The sequence below is a fragment of the Pygoscelis adeliae genome, unplaced genomic scaffold, assembly GCF_000699105.1.
Source record: "Pygoscelis adeliae isolate BGI_AS28 unplaced genomic scaffold, ASM69910v1 Scaffold85, whole genome shotgun sequence".
Lineage (NCBI taxonomy): Eukaryota > Metazoa > Chordata > Aves > Sphenisciformes > Spheniscidae > Pygoscelis > Pygoscelis adeliae.
Genome location: NW_008824900.1, coordinates 6,377,750 through 6,397,797, shown reverse-complemented (window position 1 = coordinate 6,397,797; position 20,048 = coordinate 6,377,750). Strand labels below are relative to the sequence as shown.

The window sequence follows — 20,048 nt, the reverse complement described above, 5'->3', positions numbered from 1 at the left end:
GCCGAGGGGGGCTATGCCACATGGGCCTGACTCAACTTTGTCTCACGAAGCCTTGAGTCACCAGTGAAGCCCAGGGGCGTGCTCCCCTCCCGCTCCCTAGCCACGGCGCTTGGCGTTCGTCGCCTGTGTGAACGCCGTCTATTTCTGTGTCCCGGATCTATAAAAAGTCTGAATAACTACCAGGAAATGCTTTAGGAACGGGTTTTTTTTTGTTTGTTTTCTTAAAAAGAAGATGGAGCTTATTTCCTGGGAATGTTAGCCTTCAGCAGGGTAGTAGAGAAAATATTATTTGACTTTTTTTTCCACATTTTATACCGGAGGTGTTTGCAGCCCTGTGTTTGCTCTCTTCTGTCCAATGTACTGTACAAAGCAAATATTGATTCTGTAATACCGTAAGTGACTGACAAAACTTATTTTGCCTTTGTCACTGTGAGTCAGTCAGAATCTGGTAGAGTAATCTGGGACCTGCCACACTTCTACTGGCTTCCATGGCACCTGCTGTGCTTCAGAAGACCTGTCCTAGAAGTGAGGATGGAATGGCTGCTCATACATAGCTTATTGCCGTTACTGTATGTCTTTGAGGACAGTATACATTTGAAATAATTTATACTTTATGTGCTTAAGAGATGTTAACGCATCCTTCCCCTTCACATCATTTATACACAGCATGACTATACACAGCATGTTCAGTTTTATGTAATCTTTGGAATTGGCTAGAGAAGTTTAAATGGGATGTGTCATAGTAAAATGAATAGTAAGGAAATTCAGGAAGTTATCTTTCTGATGTAGTTAATGAGTTGGTAGCAAAATGGTTCGATATGTTCCAATCCCCATGAAGAATACAGTGTTAAAGAGTATTTGGTAGCCTTTAAAAGCTTAAGTTCTTTACTAGGGCTGACAAAAGTTAAAGTGACTGCTGCTTGTTCTGAAAACTTTTAATTACTGAAGTAATACTTAGTTGAATATACTAGTTTGGAATATGGTCTTTATCAACCGGACTCAAGCAGAATAATGGTACAATATGCAGTTATTTAAAGAAGGCACATTAGTATAGGGCAAGTGATTGTCCTGTAGTATTGACAAAGTCCTTATAAGCTTTGTTTGACTAGGTCATCATAAGAAGCAATAAAAACACCATGTAAGAATCAAATACCTACGTTTCTTAACAGAATAAAAATCTATGTTTTCATTTGTATTCTTGAGGTAAATAATAGTCTATAATGGTGAGGGCCCTACGAAAACTTGCATGTCTGATTTTTCAATATATGCAAATAGATAGACATGTATAAAGAGTTATCGTTTGTTTTACTTCCTCTCTTGTTTATCGTGGCGCTTTTCCCCATGTATGATAAAAGCTGTAGTCCTCTGTGTAATAACATATCACAATACAATTATTGTCTTCTAACCACTTAGCAGGTAGTGCCCTCCTGAAATAGTCTTTGGTTAAGATTGTTGTAAATCAGTACAATCTGTACTCTATTTAGTCTTGAGCATGATATATACGAAGTCTTTTCCCTAAATAAATTTGAAATTAATCCAAGTTGGGATATGTTTATCCATAGAGAATGCGCGTCCACTTATCTTGTGCTTATTTAAGCATTATCATAATCTGAGACTGTCTTTTATTTGAACCATGGATTCTCTTCTCCTTATGTATTTATACATGTAGCATATTGGGTTGTCAGTGATAAGTACTTTTTAACTTGTATTAAAATTTGTCAAAATTTTCTATTTTTCATAACAAAGGCGGCATTTTAGTAGAATCACCTAATTAGCTGTAATGCATGGTGACACTGAATGACTCAGTTATTAGGTTCTTGCAAATGGAAAAAGATTTTTTTTGTAGCAGATGAGAAAATTCTCGAGAATTGAAAACATTGCATGATAGTATTGCGAGGAAAACCGTTGTAGAATCTGACACACAGGTGTGCACACCAACAATCTCATAGTTTGAGTTTGCAAATTGTCTTTGTTTTATCAGACAAATGTTTTGGGTTTTTTATGTATGAATGTCGTGTGTCATAAGTGGTAGAATTAGAATTAATTTTATCTGAAATCCAGAAAGCTTTTTCGGGGTGAACTTCAAATTTAAGTTCTTCTGGAAGCCCGTGTTAAATTTCAGAAGGTTGGCTAACAGATCTATGATTTCCCCCCTCCCCTGCCTTTATATTTTGATAGAAGTGACCAATCTTCTGAAGGATTTTAACATTTTAATTTTCCAGTTAGGTGACTTTGTCAATGGTAAAATAGGGCAAATTCTTTCCTTATAACTTCTTGCTGTCTCTACAGCAGTGTTTTCCCTAAACGTGAAAAAACTGTTTTGGTTTCTTGCTCAGCCTGTGACTTTTGTCTTTTGTTACTGTGTTAATTACCACAACATCCTGGTAACTTTACGGAAAACTCGAGACAGCAGACTTGCGTGCAAATCCTGCTGCATGTCAGGGAAGTGATGAAGATTAAAAGAGCAAACACCTGTAAGGAGAAACCTTGTGGTGATACAGTGCCATTTCCATTCAAGTCTAACAGTCATGAAGTGGCTGCTTTCTTGTTATCTAAAACTTTTCCTAGCCTGGAGAATAAACATGATATTCTTTTGGCTGAAGAATACTGATATTGTTTGAGATTAATTTACTGTTGAGAACAGTTTTTGATGGTAAAACTTCCTTCTGGGCAAATACAATAATGTAGTGGGAAAATGAGGCATACTTCTCATGAAATACTTAATGAGTTCCACCTGTGAGTTTCTTTGCACACACAATAGTTTATGTAGACTGTTTAAAAGTTGTCCCTTTCTTACATTAGGAGTACAGCCTATGGAAATGCAAAAGCAAGCTTGTAGAACATTGGTATATGAAGCAACTTTCTCCTTTTTGAATTCGTAATTAACGTTCAGTCTTACCACAACTGGGGAATGGCCCCTTATCCTTCCTCAGTTGCCAAGTGACCCCAAGGTGTGACATACTGCCTATAAAACCAGAAACAGTTTACAGTTCAAAGTGCTTAAAAAAATAGTAACAGATTAGTTACAGAATAGGGAAGTAACCACAAATCAAACCTATGTCAAGTTAACCTTAGTGAATTGGATTAATACACTTTGAAGGCAACAAATGAGAAAAATCAAAGTAGGGTAGCAAATGTCAGGATCTTTGAAGGGCTTAGGGAGGCAGAAGGTGTCAGGTTGCTGAATGGACACCTCGAAGGAAGAAGCCGTGACTGGTGCCTCCTTAGAGCTTGAAAGAACATTGCATGTCTTGTAACTCATCTGGTCAAAGGATCACCTAACTGATCAGAGTCAGATCCTGTGATACTAGGGGAAGGACTGAGTGCAGAAACTAAGGCTAATATAATATCTAATGCACCTGTTTTAACCCCCTCAAAAAGTGTGTTGTCCTGTGGTTCAGGAGGTATTCAAGAACTCATCCGCCAGTCTTTCTAAAAATAGTTCAAGAACATGAAAAAAGTATTCTGGTTATTACTGATTGGATTTTATACACACTTGATCTCATTTATAGACTAAACTAAAGCAACATACTACTTTATTATGGCATGTTATTAAAGTGTTCAGAAACCTTTCTTAACGGAGCGGTTCGTTGTTGCAACTTTGCCACACCTATTTTTCTTGTTGCTTAAAATAAGTAGGTAGTCTTCTGCTTCCCATGTCCATGTCCTTACTAATGTGAGCAGAGGATGAAACATATATAAAATTCAGTGTGCAGCAGTAAAAGGTTTGGCTTGTTTTTTTTTTTTCTTCCCATAATTCAAAGGAGAAAATAAATTGCTGCATGTCCACTTAACAACTGGAAAAAAACCAGAAGGGATTCACTTTCCAGTTAAAGCCACATCAGAATTCAAAAGCTTGCTCGATTTCATAGCATTTTATGGAGCTTAGCATAACTTCTAATGACTTTTTAAACTGTATTTTATGTATTTATTCTGCCAACTTATTGGCAGAAGGGTTTCATGCACATGTAATTACTACTAAGTGAGACAGGATGAATCACAAGGTAAGCATATGCAGGTTTTAACATCTGATGTAATTCCAGCAGGTGAATTTTGTGTTAGTAACAAACAAAAGCAGCTCGGAGCCCTTTTTGTAATGCCTCTACATCTTGTGTCCTCATGTGCAACAGATCTGTTTGAATATTTGCATGTGATGGCTGAGGAAGGTTCAAGCAAATAACTACCTTACAGCCATTGATCATGTTTTATGGCAACCTGAATTAAAGTATGCGAAATAGTCACAATCAGTAAATTATGTCTAGTCAATTACTCCCTTAAAGTCCCCTGGGAACAAAACTGATTTCTTAAGTAAGATTTCTTTTCAGAGTTTCTTTGATGTGGTGCAACTCTGGAAACCGCTGAAAATGTATGGAAATATTGCCAATGATCATACTTAGATTTTTCTTCTAGCTATATATATATATATTGTATTCTGAGTATCAAATGCTTGCAGTGTGTATATTTTTTTTAATGTCTGTGATGAGGTCTTGAACTCTTCGTATTTGTACTGCTTTTTTCATGCAGCGCTTAATTAAGTTGTGGACCTCATAGCCAGTGGATGTTGTAGAAGCCAGAAGTGTAAAAACCCATTTATTTCTAAATGATGGGAGTTCTTGTGGGAAAATATTATTGCATTCTTGCACTATTCTTTTGTTCTTCCCCCAGACATTTGTTACTGGCCACTTCTAAAGCAACAGAATACAGAGAGCTATCAATCTTGGTATGATCCAGTGTGACCATGCCTGGCTACTGATTCTTTCAGACACCTACCACTTGCTATAATGAGAGTTAAATCTCTAAATATTTTGGTAAAAATAGTCTTTGAACATATGGTAACGCTCAACTTAATTTTTTTTTCTTTTCTTGATCAGTCCTCCGGATGAAAATAGTGTAAAATCCTCATGTAAATTAATCCCACTACCTTCCGTGATTAAATTTGGTTTTGTGTCTGCATCTGCATGAGCAAACGTGTTTGCCTGTGTTGCACGTGTGCAACAGTTGCACGCATTTCCATCAGCAGTGATGGAAAGTGCATGCAGGCCTTTAGGAATACTGTTTCTCAAATACTGTAGCAGACTAGCTATTATATTCCTGCAGTATGGGTAGTGTAAGTTTAAATATTAAACTTGTTTTGGATTTTTTTTTGTTTGTTTTGTTTTAAAAAGACCACCACCCCTCCCACTAGCAAACACACACCCCCCACTCCCACCTTGGCAGCAGTCTAAAGGGTTGATTACTAGAGGCTTTGGTATGTGGACCGATCTTTTGAAAAAGGGTTGATGTTGAATTTATGGAGGCTGTGCTTACAGTACATTTGGGAACCAGAGGAAGGGAGAGGAGACTCTGTAACAGTGTCACCTGATTATCTTAGGGTTTTTTTGCTGTCTAATGTGATGGGTTTTATCAGTGGTGTTACCTTTTACCTTCATAATGGGGTATATTTCTTTCTCAAATACAGCTTAATATTGACCACTACAGGTAAATCAGGCTCTGCCAGATTATACCTTTCACGTTCTCTGGAAGCTTCTAGATGGCATCTGTTCTTTAAATGGATAAATGTTCTTGTCCAGATCTCTTGTGTCAGTGTCACAAGCTCCTGCCAGGCTTCTTGGGTTAAAATTCATAAAAGAGACTTCTTCAAAGCAAAAGCAGTTCTTTGGAAAATACTACTTACTCATCTTTGAATGTGTCACTGGTTCAGGGGAGATAAGTTCAATGATTTTTGAAGCTCTTCCATCCTGACAGGCTCTTTAGCAAGTATCTGTTGTTACCTGGTTTCAGCAGTGAATTCAGGATTTTTGACCTGTTTTGTGTAGCTAGAGGGCTGCAGCTGCTGGAAGACAAGCCTTTTCTGCATGTCAGTCTGTCTTAAGCTGCCTGCTGCAGGTCAGTTTTACCCTTTTGTCTAGTTAAAGGGCATCTCTCCAATAAGTTAAGATTAAAAATTGGTTTAAAGGTACCAGAAATGGGAAAAAATAGATTTACAAGAGTATTTGGATTAGGTGTTTCCTCATCTGTTTTGAAAACTACTGTTGTAAAAGTTTGACAGGGAAACCTGAATGGGGAAATGGCAAGGAAAACTGCCATTTTATTTCTGCCTTTGCTAGAGCAGTCTTAAATGATACCTTCTTGTGTTTCCTAGGTAAGAAATGTTGGCTTTTTTAATCTCTCCTAGGAATTATTACTTGAACGCATTTGAATACCTCGTAGTTGAACTGGCAATGTAAAAAAAAAAAACCAAAACTGTCAATTTATGCAAATTTCCACCTGAATTTGAATCAAAATGCTCAATGACCTAAAACCTGCCTTGGTCAAATTTTTCAGTGTTTAGCTTCCCAAACAACTTCTTTTCTAGAAGATAACTTTCTTGTAAGAATAGCGTTGTACTTATCCACTGATCACTCTTTCGTTTGGTGGTGGGTTGTTTTGGGTTTTTTTTTGTGTGGTTTTTTTCCCCTGTTACTAGTATGGCAGAGGGGCTAGTTTGTTTGTTTGGGTTTTTTTTGTTTTTTTTTTTGTTTGTTTTTCTACTCTGTAGAAAGATTAAGGTGTCCCTTGGCAGGTCTTTGGTAATTTTTTTTTTTTTTAAATTTTTGATAGGACCGCATGTGAATTTTTACATTTAAGGGAATGGTTGAAGTTTTATTGCTGGTGTAGAATGGTTATGAAAAAGAAAAAATTATTCAGTTAGGCTAAAGTGGCACATACTTAATTTTTTTAGCTAAAACATTGTAACGAGCACTTACTTGAACACCTTGCGCTTCTCAAATCCTTCTTGCCTTCTAATGCACTTTCTTTCATTATTCATCAAACTCCAAAAGAGGTATCTAGAAAGTAAAGAGGATTTTGGAAAAAGTTCTTATGGAGAAAAAAATTGCATCTATCAATAATAAAATCCAGATCACAATTGAGTTTTCTTTTGGGTTACTTTAGGTTAGTGATATGTTCTCATTTTGTATGTTTTGAGTTCAGGATATACAAATACTGTTATTTTTAAATGAGTATACACAGACTAATTAAAAGAATCTCCCTGATGCATGAATTTGTATTGAGGATGGTGTGGGGACAGTAGTAAGATAAATGTTTTTTGGTCTTTTCTTAAAAGTTGTTATCTTTTTCCCTGAAAGATGGTCGACCCTACTCTAGCAGAAATGGGAAAGAATCTGAATGAAGCAATGAAGATGCTAGAAGACAATCAAAGGTATGTGCAAAGGATAACTACAAAAACAATAGCTGTTTGTGCTACGGGGAGGATTATTAATGTCACTGTCATTAAGCAGGAAAGAACTCGTTTTCCTAGTAGTTTAAGGTCATATTGTCATTCTAAAGCTTACACCTATGCAAATCACCGTTGTTTCTCAAATGATAGAATTTTTAAAATAAATACATATATTTTATGCATGTTCTGTAATACAGCAAGTCTGTTTTTTCAGAGATGTTAGGGTTTTTTTCCCTATTGCTGTGCAAGTAACTTTTAATTCCTATGTATATGAGACACTTCTGTAAGTTTGACCTTTTCTGTAAAAGAACTAAAAACCCCAAAACTTAGGAACTCTTTAATTCAGTCTGAGCTAAACTCTTGTGTTGGTCTCATCTGATTTATTTATGAAACCGTTGTCAGCAAAATAGATTGCAGACATGTCAGTATGTATTTCTGCAAGTCAAAGTCAACTTCATATTTGATGTTATAAAAAACAGTTAGTTTATTCTTGTGTCTTTAACTTAGAAAAGTGGAGGAGGAAAATGAAAAGAAGTATGTGCGGAAGGATATTCCTGGACCACTCCAAGGCAGGTAGGCAACAACAATTTTTAGATAATGCTCTTTACTTTTTAGAATCTGTAAAATACATGTGATGTGTTTGTTTTCCAGGCAACTTCTGTATTAATGCAAACATGAACATTTGCCAGGCATTATATCAACTTTTTCCATACTCATGTAGGGGGGGGAAAAAAAGATTATCATCATACCAACTATTTCCATACTCACGTAGGAAAAAAAAAAAAGATGACTTGTCCTTGGTGACTGAAATTTTGAACTGTTGGAATCTAATGAAGTATTGGTGCATACAGCTGTGATTGAGACAAAGTAAATATAGATAAACTTGTGCTACAAAGATTCATTAAAACACCCTGATTAAAAAAAAAGTAATAACTGAGACTGATAAGGTAGAAAACCTTAAAAAAACCCCCACAAAACCAAAACAAAAAAACCCCACCTTTTCAACACAGCTGTCTTAAAAAAAATTATATGGAGCTCTTGTGCATAAGGCAGGTAAGATCATTGCACCTGAAAACTGAGATTTAAATTGGTTGTAGCCTCTTTGGAAGAGGATCCTGCAGAAGCCCAAGCTAGCCCTCAGAAAATATTGCAAAATCTATTTAAGTCTTTTGTGTACATAAACTAAACTTGGTTTTGAGCAGAGATACTTAATTAGCTTTTCTAAGAATAAAAAGCGATTTCAACTGTCAGAGTATAAGTTGTTCTACTACTGTAAATTTAGTTAGAATTATACAGGTTGAAGTGTTGTGGGTCTTTTCCAGTTTTACCATGTTAGAGTGCATCATGTCAGAAGTCTAATGTAGCGCTTGTTTGCCAGAAATGAATATTTGTAGGTAATTGTTTGAGTTGTGCTGAGTTTGTGAGCTGAAGCTGGATAATGTGAAGAGAAATTTGGATCCTTAGCTATTACCTTACTTTGTTGTGTAGCAATAAGCAATTAAATGTTGTCAAGTCAAACTTTGCAGTCCAGATTTTTAGATTTCAGTAGACTTGTTTTCCTGTGAGTCTGAGTTCATACTTACTGAAGTGTCCTACTGTAATTAAGTAGGGTTTTGAATTAATTGATTCAGCAACCTCATCTTCACGATGTGTTTTTCTGAGAGCAAAGAACCGTTTTTGTTGCTATGCTCAGCGTTCTGTAAAAGTGCAGTGTTGTCTTCATGTCTTACTGTGGAGTGTCCCAAATGGCATCTTTGTGAGGTGCTGGTACTTACCTTTTTTTTGGTATGGTTTTTGTTTTCCCCTCCCCGGTACACCAGTGGCCAGGATATGGTGAGCATACTTCAGTTAGTTCAGAACCTAATGCATGGAGAGGAAGAAGAGGAAACTTCACAGGCCTACCGGTAAAGCCAATATGAATTATTGTATGTGGAAGATACCTGACTTTGTTATATTCTGATTATTATAGAACTTATAAATTTAAGTGTTTTAAAGTGTAAAGATATTGTGCAACTGTGTAACTTTTTAAAGGCAACTTACATTATATAGTGAACCAGAATAATGCATTAGGCTTGGCTTTCTTAAATTTATAAAGCTTTCATTACTAATTACTAAATTGAATTATACAAGGGAATTGTTTCTGATGTGACAGCTCATTTTGTTTCCTACTTTCTGAAAGTTGTTTTAAGTCTGAAAGTTTTATAAGAAACTTTGAATACTAATAATTTTTTTTACCATTTCTCCCTGTAGATTTTAAAGACAAAAAGAAAAAAAAGGAAATAAAATTAGTTTCAGTTTTTCTGTAAAATGGAAATAATACTAACTAATCTGCAGAAGATTATTGAAAACTAACATTTGAAAAACAGTTTGGAGATTAAAAAAACAAAACAAAAAAACCAACAAAACAAAAAAACCCCAACAAACTAGTGAAAGCTATGTCTCTAAAGATATTAATAAGTCTCCTGAGTTTTCTCTGCATGAGGAAAGGTATGTGTTTAATGCACTTTAAAGTCCCAGTGCAGATAAGGTGCTTAGTTCCAACTCATGCTAGCTGATTGGCTAAAAAAGAAGTTGAGGTGTTATCGTTAAGCAGCTAGGCCAAGTGAAGTGCAAGTGCTTTTGTCTACGCTGGCATTTTAGTATGTTAATACACAGTGTCAGGAGGGTGACTGTGGTATACTGTACTTCTGTCTGCTAAATATTTAAAATTGCATGTCAACAAATTCTGCCACTCTACAATAAAAATATGTAAACCTAAAATTACAGTAATGTTCATGACTTGTATTTAGTTGGCAGTTACTCTGTTCTGGCTTGCAGACTTCAAAATGTTGGTGAACAGGGTCACATGGCTCTATTGGGACATAGTTTGGCTGCTTATATATCAGTGCTGGACAGGGAAAGACTAAGAAAACTTACAACCAGGATCCTTTCTGATACTACTCTCTGGCTCTGCAGGCTTTTCAGGTGAGTCACTGTGAATAACTGATGTATGACTAGGTAGTGATAATTGTTAAAAAATATGTGTGACTGGACTGAGGATGTCAACAAGAGAAACCACTGGGCCACAAACTTACAGATATTCTTTGAAAGGTCTGAAATACATCATATCATTTAAAAAAAAAAAGAGAAGGAGAAAAGAGACTTCTTGTTGAATAGCAGGAATTTATTAGTAACGTGGTTGCCATAAAAATCCTTTTATAAGTGGTATATTGTGGAGCTAAGGGCCAAAGTACAGTTGGAGACATATAGTTGGTCAAACATTTAACTGAATTCTTGTTTCTTGAGGCATATGCTATGTTGCTGAGGCTTGGGGTACTTCATATTTTTTAAAAGATGTTTTCAGTTAACTTCTCCTTTGCTCTTCTTGGATCTAGTTTATTTTTCCAGGTATGGTAGGTGACACTACTGAAATTTACAGTACAATGAAATCTTTCATAAATGGCTGTTTCATCATGTGGAACAATTTAAAATATCTATGCTACGAGAGAAGAACAGAAATCAGCTGTGTGGAGGTGTTGGACTGGGGGGGGAGTCCCAGATTTAGTTGTTAGAATTACAAAGGATTTTTCTTACATTTATGGGCTCACCTCTATCAGAATTATTTTATAAATTCAATTATTATCTTTATCTGTTTTTGACTTAAAGATGTTGAAACATTGTGCAAGGATGAAATTTGAGAAGTTGCAGGTAATGCAGCTATTTTGACAAATGTATGTGTATATAGAGAGTGTGTCAGTGATGTTTCTAAATGGCATGGCTAACAAAAACAACTATTTCTGTTTTGAATCAAATATTCAATAACACTGTGATTTTGTGATTAGTGGTGAGTATCTATTGGACTGTGGTCCCCAAAGTTTTGTGACCCATAGGCAACAGCATTGAACAAATACCGTGCTGTGAACTGCTTCATACTTCTTGGCATTTTCTGTGGCTATGAGCAACACTAGAGGAGTTTCCCTTTGCCCATGTTAGATCATAGAACTGTTGCATAAAGGTGAAGTAAATGTTTGCATGTGGGTCAGCTCTCGAATACTCAGCAGTATTTGTGCATCAGATAGTCTGTGATAACCTAAGATGTTTCAGGACCTTCATGTAAATTTGTTGATAAATGCCACTCTTAAATTGTGCAAGACCACTGATTATGTGTTGCACAAAAATGCTAAAAGAAAAATCCAGCTTGCAAGTTGCTTAATAAATTGACGTACCTATTACTCCCACTGTTGCTGTTTCCTTTTCTATAGTTAAGACAGCTGAGGGTTGCCCTCAGTGTGGAACACTCATACCTTATCTCTTCTTTGGTTACTTTGCTCCTGTTTCTTGACTATAAATGTTAATGTGCTGATCTGAGTTTGATTCTTAGAAGGGTTTAAAAAGGTGGGGGAGGAGCAGACACACACCCCCACGAGCCCCAAGGAAACATGCGTAATAAATCAGATTGAAGGCAAAATAGCCATAAAATCATTAAAATATTCCTGGGGAAAAACATACTTCATTTATGTAACTCACATATGTAAAACATCTGGAAAACTGTCTTGCAGATTGTTCTAAATTGTGGTCTTATTTTCAAACTCTCTAAAATACAAATTACATCAGTAATTTTGGGTATTACAAAACATCTTGATTTGTGATTTCATAATAAAGTTTGCAAGTTTCTGCCCATTTACTTTATTTCGTGTGTGTCATTCCAATTTTACTAACTTAACTTAAAGAATGTCAGGTTGCATTCTCTTCAAAGTTAGCAGTCCAGAATTTACATATATATTAAACCCAGATGAAGCCTTTCATGTGTTTCCTCCCCGGCCCCACTCTTAGTAAGCAAGGTTTTGAACTCTGTAAAGGAAATCCTTAGGAACTCAGATGTTCTTTCTTTCTTACTTTATCTCTGAGTCTAAATGAAAATATATACTAGGCTTCCCTCATTGTTAATCTTGGCCTGCCTCATCAAAGTTTCCTTCCACTCTACTTTATCCTGGGAAAATAGAAGTTTTTTTTACCTATCTTCTTTGTCCTTTTGTGAGCTCCTTCGCTGGTCAGTGTTATTTTAGTCACTAAACTGGCTATTGGTTTTGTTGGTTATATTTACTTGGCTTTTCTTGCAGGTATGAAAATGGATCAGCGTATTATCATGAAGATGATCGTGAAGGTCTCCTAAAAATCTGTCGACTTGTTATTCACACACGCTATGAAGATTATACAGTAGAAGGATTTAACGTGCTATATACTAAGCAGCCTGTCATATACATTAGTTCGGCAGCTAGAACAGGCTTGGGCCAAGCTCTCTGCAATCAGGTAAAGTGAATCAGTTGGGTTTTAGCCGCAAGTAGAACCTACCTGGCTTCATATTGCCTACTTGAAATTTAGATTTTAAAAATATATTCAGACTTTTCCTGCACGAGACTGGTACTTGCAGTACAGTCTGGTACACTACTGGCAGCAGTCTTGTAAATTGGTTGGGGCCAGTGGAAAATTTTCCTTTAGATCCATGTGTCTGCCTGGAACTTCCACTGTTAGAAGTGAAGCTTCTTCCAGATTTTTCCCAGTGCTACTATGTTGACTGAATACATGTATCCCCAAGCAAGCTGAGCAGGCTCTCTCTGCAGCTCTCTTGTTCCTTCCGCACATTCGCTTGATCAGTGTTCCTCAAGAGCAGATTCCCTTCATCCTCGTCTCTTCTTTGCCTTTCTATGGACATAGTAGATTTTTACAGCTTATAAAATTATATAAGTTTCTAAGACTTAGGATGAGGTGTCTGCCTGTTGAAAAACAGTATGAAAAGGGGCATTTTGAAGAATGCAATGTGACTAAACAGCAACACAACAGGGGGTGGGAGGGGAAGGGAGTCTGAGGTGAAACCATACTTCGATGCCAGCCAAATATCTGCAAGCTAGTAATACAAAAATGTTATACAGGGTGTTGGTAATTGCTTTATTAATTTTGATTTCCAACATAATTATAAAACATAGGCAAAGGAAGCAAAGTCTATACTGGGGGTAACCTCAGTAGCTGTAGTGAACATATGTTTAAATTAAAACCATTTGTCTGGAAAAAATACTTTCAGGTTGCATTTACAGTCTGTGTTTTGCAGCAACAATACAGTGAGAGGAAGAGAAATTTTCTCAATATTTCCAGTGAAAGGAAATACGCTAACTTTTTTTTTTTAAACAAGTGATTGTTTCTAGATTGCATTGCACTTTACGTAAGCTATTGGTCATGATGAAAAAGACCCAAGCCCAAACATACTGGATTTCCAAACACTGAGTTATTGCAAATATTGTACTCAATTATGCCCCTGTACTCTTATTTTCAATAAACACTATCTTTTTTTTAAAGGAAAACAGTTGAGTGAGAAGTAGGCTGTGCTGATCCCATTTCAGAAAGTCTTGTTTGGAATAGCAAGATCACCCTCACAACCCAGTGCTTTAAAGAAACCCAATTTTTGCTAATGATGTTTAAAACTTGTTGGTTTTGCCAAGTATTTATTTGCATGAATGTCTGTAGACTTAAATAAGCTAATTGAGGCCATATACAGACTTTCCTATTGCATACATAACATTCAGTGCACTAGTGATATTTTTCAAACTTAACATGCACTGAAATGAAGAGTCAAGTTCTTAGGGCCTTTGTTTTTCAAGTCTTTGGAGAAGGCAGGCAAAGGTACTACTAACAGATTAAAAATGTAGACTGCAGAGAAACAAAAATGGTATCATAGGTGAAACTTGTCTCAGCCAAAATGACTTGGGAAGTAGGTGGTAAAAGTTCATTGGAATAAGTTGGTGTCTTTGGTAAGCCAAGTGTTGCATGTAGTTATTGACTGATACTTCTTGATACAAGAAATACTGCTAAGGATCAGTATTTTGGGAGCCTTTTGCTTCTGAGTACAGAGTACATACTGCAAATAACAGGGGGGAGTTACCTTTTGTTTATAAGGTAACCTGTCCACATTAGGTGATCACTGAACTTAAAAGTGATAGCATTTTATCTTAGATTTTGTGAAGTAGTGTATATTGTAGAGCAGACAATTGGAACTGAGTAATCAGACATTAATTCAATTTCTGTTAAATGAAAGGATAAAAACAAACTAGTCTGTAACTGTAGTTCTCTTAATTTGCTGAACCTTCTGTTCAGTGATGGGTATGATCAGCTAGATTTCACTTGTCTAGCAATCTTACAAGTTAAAGATCAAAATGTAAGAGAAACTTTGATTCCCCAGCTCCCCCTCACATTAATGGTGCAAAAGTTATCTGGAATTTGCCTCCATAGCAAAGGAAGAACTTCAGACTTGCCAGCATGAATAGTCAGCTGAGCTGTATGATCAAAGTAGGCAGGTTGCTCTCTACTCAGCAGTAAAGTGACTGTGAACCTCCAGTGGAACATGGCCCGTGCACAAAGCACACGTTTGCTTATAGGATGTATTAATTCCAAGGGTGACCAAGAAAGAGAGGATTGAGTTCAGGCTGTTGTACAGGGCACGAGTATCTCATTAGAAAAACTGAATGCACTTGACATGCTAACCAAAAGTTAGCTGTTGTTTTTTTCCAATTTCTCCTGTGCTTTCTTTTCTCTGCTATTAATTTGATTATCAGTTTTACCAGGAAACTTAACTTTATAATGTAATCTCCAGCTTTTTATTGTCATGTTTACTATTTTTCGTGTCACTGTGTATATTTCTGTGAACGCTTGAAATGAGTATGTCTCGGTTGTTGAAATTCCATCATTTTTATTGCAGCTAGGGTTACCCCTTTCTTGCATGTGCCGTGTGCCTTGTAACACTATGTTTGGATCTCAACATCAAATGGTAAGTTTGTCTTCCTTAAGAGCTTTTTTTTTTTAAAAAAAAAAAACTCTCAAGTATGTTGTTAGGAAAAGCTTATTAATGTACTTACTTTTTCAACCTCTAAGTCTTCTGTGTTATAGCTGGACAAATCGTAGCTTGAAATCTTCTAAAAAGCTAGCAGCTTGTATCTGGTCTTGTCATTTGCAAGATATTTTTAATGGCATATAGTAAGGTGCTTTTTAGTCCAAGATTTCTAGAATACGTGTAGTCGGAGGTACGTTTACAAACTACATGATGTATTTGTGTTGTATTTTTCACAAATGCTTTATCTGACCTTTGGGTTATTTTACCTTTGAGAAGAAGAAACTGCAAGCCACAAACAAAGACATGAAGAATGTCTTCCAGAACTTCAGAATGCTGTCCATTTTCACTCTTAATGCATTTTTCCAGTTCAGCAGAAAGAATTCTGTATTGTTTGACAAACATATTTATAAATACATATCTTTTTCTTATTGATAACAGGATGTTGCTTTGTTGGACAGATTGATTAAAGATGATGTTGAGTCTGGGAAACTGCCGTTGTTGCTTGTGGCCAATGCTGGTAAGTTCTATGGACAAACAATAACAAAAAAGCACACTATTTCATGAATATATATAAAATCCAAAATAAAAATATATTTTCTTAAACAGCTTAGTGGTTGCATGTCAAGAAATATGAGGAAATATCTTAGTGACCACACAATAATTATCTGCCTAGAGGGGTTTTTATTTAACTGATTTAAAGTTGGATTGTACTGCTGCAGTTCTGCCTATGTCAGTTGATGTATTAATGACTAGAACTTATATTAATGAGTACAAATCTCGTGTTGAAAATCAGTTTCACATTAACACTTCAGAATTTTTTGACACATGTGCCATCAACTTTAGCTTTAAAAATTATATTTTTCTTCTAGTTAATTAAAATGAACTGCTCATGAACAAAATTTGTTTTAAGTACGAATGAAGGAGGTGACTGTTACTTGCTTTGGAACTGGAAAAGTATCTAAGATGTTAATCTTGGTTTAGTTTCCTTTAGTTGAGGTTGTACTTTGAACATTTAAAAATGTCTGCATTTCTTATCTGAGGCTGATGAGTCTTTTAGTGCCTAAGACATCTAATTTTCTAAGTATTTTTAGCATATATTGACAAGCAAAACATGTCTTTATTTTTTTTTTGTCTAGAATTCCAATTGCTCATAAATCATGATGAACCAGATACGAATATTGTGTAGTGGGCTCTTTTTTAAACATCCTCTTTCCTGCTCTTGTGTGACTTTTTTGACAGCAGTACAAGAGGTCCTTTTATGTAGAGTCCTAGTTTGCATGCTTGTCCTTTGTGATTGCCTTTTTTCCTCTTCAACAAAGGGACACCAGGTGCTGGGCACACAGATAAACTTGGCCGACTGAAGGAACTTTGTGAGCAGTATAATATGTGGCTCCATGTAGAAGGGTATGGAACTTGAAATTTATTTCTGTATAGCTGTATTCATTAAAAAGTCTGACTAATGGACAGCACATAATTTTACAGCTAACCAGCTAGTAGAGGGCCATAGGACCATCTTTATTTTTGCCATATTAAGCATTTTATGTGGTTATAATTTTGTCACTGTATGAGATACAGATTGTTTTACATATACAGGAATAATTAATTGGAGTGGTTATTTCAAGCATAGGTTAGTGGTTACTTTTACTCAGATGGTAATCTTATCTGCCCTTGCTTTGAAGAGCTTGGGATACGAATAAAAAGACCTTATAGGACAAGTCAGGGGAGACATTATGCAATTGTTATTGAGAATGAGAAAGGAGAATGAAATGAGTGTGGAAGAGATGACACTTTAATGAAGGTTGTCAAGAAGACAGCTGCAAATGCAGTGTGCAACATAACTGGAAGGAGGGTTAAACCAAGAGGAAAAGAAATTCCAAGAACTTAGACAATGTTAATGAAGACTCCATTGCTCTAAGATTATCTTTTTTTTTTGAGCCTGGAGTAGAGACTCTGGTTCTGATATTTCATTGTATACTGTTATATTTGCATGCTATTTACTTCTGATACCAAATTGATGCTGAATTATGGGTAGGACTTTGGGGGATGCTTATCCCAAAGGTTGGACTGAAACATTTTTAGATTGAAAGGGATTTTTACTTTTGGGTTTTCAGTCTTGGAATACCAAGTAGCAACACCTGCTACATTGGAAACGAAAAATACACGAACAAAAATGACCTCCTTTTACACATTAACATGAAATATTTAAACTGAAGATGAAAATGCTCTCTCAATACATTTTTAATGTGTGCTAAAACCACTTTATTTTTCTAGTGTGAATTTGGCAACTTTGGCTTTGGGCTACGTCTCCTCTTCTGTACTGGTATGTTTTACTATATCTAGAAACTTAATAATGTGCTCTAGATTTTAAGGTCATGATCTAATCAAAATATAGATGGCTTATATTCTGCTTATCGTAATAAACTTCAGGCTGCTACAAAATGTGACAGCATGACTCTTACTCTGGGTTCCTGGCTGGGTCTCCCAGCTGTACCTGCAGTGACACTCTACAGACATGAGGATCCATCTTTGGTATGTTGAACTTCTCAGTCATTATTCTCAAGATCTTGAGACTTCAATTTTGACCCTGGTGTAGTTTCTTGTTCTTCATAAGCATCATATAATTTGCAAAAGCTCCCCTATTTAAGCTGTGACACATTCCATAAGCTGGCAAAAATGGAATAATTGAAGAGAGGTTAATAGTGGTTTATTTATTGTTTGTTTTCCTCTTTAGTCCTTAGCAGCTGGGCTGACATCGAGTCAGCCCGTAGAGAAGCTCCGTGCTCTGCCATTGTGGCTCTCCTTGCAGTACCTGGGCCACGATGGGATAGTGGAGAGGATAAAGCATGCCTCACAACTAGTAAGCAACAACTTGTTGGCACATTGTTTATGGATACTTTGCTTCTTTGAGTATGGGTTAGAGACTGTTCTTAAGAATCCTCACCATCAGATTTAACAGTTTGAGTCCCCAAGCAGAAACAAAGTTCAGATAGCAACGACAGTGTAAGCGATACCCAGATGGCTATCACAGAACACTGTTACACTTAGGAATGTTTTTATAATAGCTGTTAATACATCTTTTTGATTATTGTGATGCATTGTAGAATAATCCAACTACAAATACTGTAGTTGTTGACAGTATAGCGTATTGGTTCATATTGTGTTACAAACAAATTATGAAAGCCAGAGTAAAGTGTTTGGGGGAAGGATGTGCTTTTACTATTAGGTTGTATATTTTATTAGGATTTTTTTAATGAGAAGTAATTTATCTTTGTTCTTTCTAAACAGTAAAATAATTGCTTCCTTTTTTTTGTCACTTCTCTATTTTAACTATCTGCTTGAAAACTGTTCTGAGAAAGACTTTCTTATTTTCCTACTCTACTTGGTGTGGTATTGATTTAAGTAATAGTAAATTATAAATGTCTGACAAAAAGGACTTCAAAACATTTCTTCAGATACAATAAGTGCGCTATTTTTGAAGTTGAGTCCTTAGCCTACTAAAAATTAAGGTCCAATATAATGTGTTAGTTAAAAAATTCATTGTTCGTATGCAAAACATTTTTCCTTAAGGTACAGCACTTACTAAAAATTCAAAGAAGGGCAAAGTGGAAATGGAAAGTTTCTGTAATGGGTAGTGAAGAAGCTATTGGCATGAAAGACCTAAAAGAGTGACAAAGTATCATTAGTCATTAAGATTTCATGGCATCTAAGATGAGCTTTTATAATAGTCTATTAATAGTCTTAAACCACAATGTAAGAATGTCTTTTCTAATGAAAATAATTTAGAAAGCCATCATAACCAGTTGCTATGGTAGCTTTGAGAAAATTAACTGTTCTGCTACACGCTGTGCTTCAGTTAGTCAACGGAGTTGAAATATCTCTGGAACTTTGTCAACAAATACACCAAGACTTTATTTTAATGAAAATCACTTTGTAGTCAGTGTTTTACTAAAAACAGAAAATATTTTTCCATTACCTTCTAAATTTACAAATAAGAACTGGATGAATCTCAGATGTGTCGTAGGGGTTTGTTCAGAAATAGAAATTATGGTAGTGACTAATGTTTTTCAGAATAATTTTCAACTTCTAAAACTGCGTTTGTCTCTTCCTTTTGTTTCCCTTCTGCTGTGGTCTTTTAGAGTCAAAGGTTGCTGGAAAACTTGAAAAACCTGGATTTCATTAAAACTTCGGTACAGTCTACATTTAATACTTTGATTGTATAGCTTAGTCTTTGCTTGATAAATTATAAGAATAACTTTGATTAAAAAAATGATTTAAAAATCTTACTTAAATTGTAGCCATTGTTTTGAAGATGCTTGGTATCTTTCTAATTAAGTTCTGGTTTTTAATGAAATTGCGTAGCTTGGTTGTGTGTGAACTTTAGATTGTATTTGTTCCATTGCTGTGTACTCGTGCAGTTAGTGGACCTGACACAACAACATCCAGAAATTGTTTCCAGAGGTTGATTTAATTCCATTTAAAACATGAATTTGTTCAGTAATACATTTATGAAACGAGTTTCCATAAGCCTCTCTAATACATTCTGGCTGCATCTTACCCTGCTGTTGAGTTGATACTGTGAACCCTGTGAAATTGTATGCAAAAATTATCCCAGCTGAGGTTTTTACACCAGAAATAGTTCTGGAAATTACATCTAATGTATTCATTCCAAATTCTGTTTCTGTGAGATGTCCTGTTCAACAGGGTTTGGTGGTTTTACTCCCCTCCTCCACTTCTAATTTTAATTGACACTCAGTGAATAGAAAATATATTCAGCTTAGTATTCTGGTGCAATAGATAATTTATGGATCATTCTGAGTGACAATAACTATTTTTGTAAAAATTGTTTTTCCAAGAGTATTAGTGGCCTTGGGAGTTCAAGTTACTGTAGCACTTCCCCCTTCTACTTAAATAAACCTTGCATCTTTAGGATTGTGAAATGGAGCCTTGGATTGCCTCCAGAAGTTGCCCAAA

General features: G+C 35.8%; 1 protein-coding gene across 1 annotated transcript in view; it reads left to right on the top strand.

Annotated features, from left to right (window-relative positions):
* Positions 1-6,642: 6,642 nt before the first annotated feature.
* The window catches only part of PDXDC1 (pyridoxal-dependent decarboxylase domain containing 1), a 25,663-nt gene continuing 12,257 nt past the window's right edge, over positions 6,643-20,048 (top strand). The window contains exons 1-12 of the mRNA XM_009324768.1: positions 6,643-7,201; positions 7,727-7,792; positions 9,040-9,123; positions 10,037-10,183; positions 12,319-12,508; positions 14,946-15,014; positions 15,516-15,594; positions 16,397-16,481; positions 17,349-17,397; positions 17,505-17,606; positions 17,809-17,934; positions 19,214-19,264. Of these exons, the coding sequence (XP_009323043.1) occupies positions 7,128-7,201; positions 7,727-7,792; positions 9,040-9,123; positions 10,037-10,183; positions 12,319-12,508; positions 14,946-15,014; positions 15,516-15,594; positions 16,397-16,481; positions 17,349-17,397; positions 17,505-17,606; positions 17,809-17,934; positions 19,214-19,264 (1,122 nt within the window). The 5' untranslated portion in view covers positions 6,643-7,127. The remainder of the gene's footprint in view (positions 7,202-7,726; positions 7,793-9,039; positions 9,124-10,036; positions 10,184-12,318; positions 12,509-14,945; positions 15,015-15,515; positions 15,595-16,396; positions 16,482-17,348; positions 17,398-17,504; positions 17,607-17,808; positions 17,935-19,213; positions 19,265-20,048) is intronic.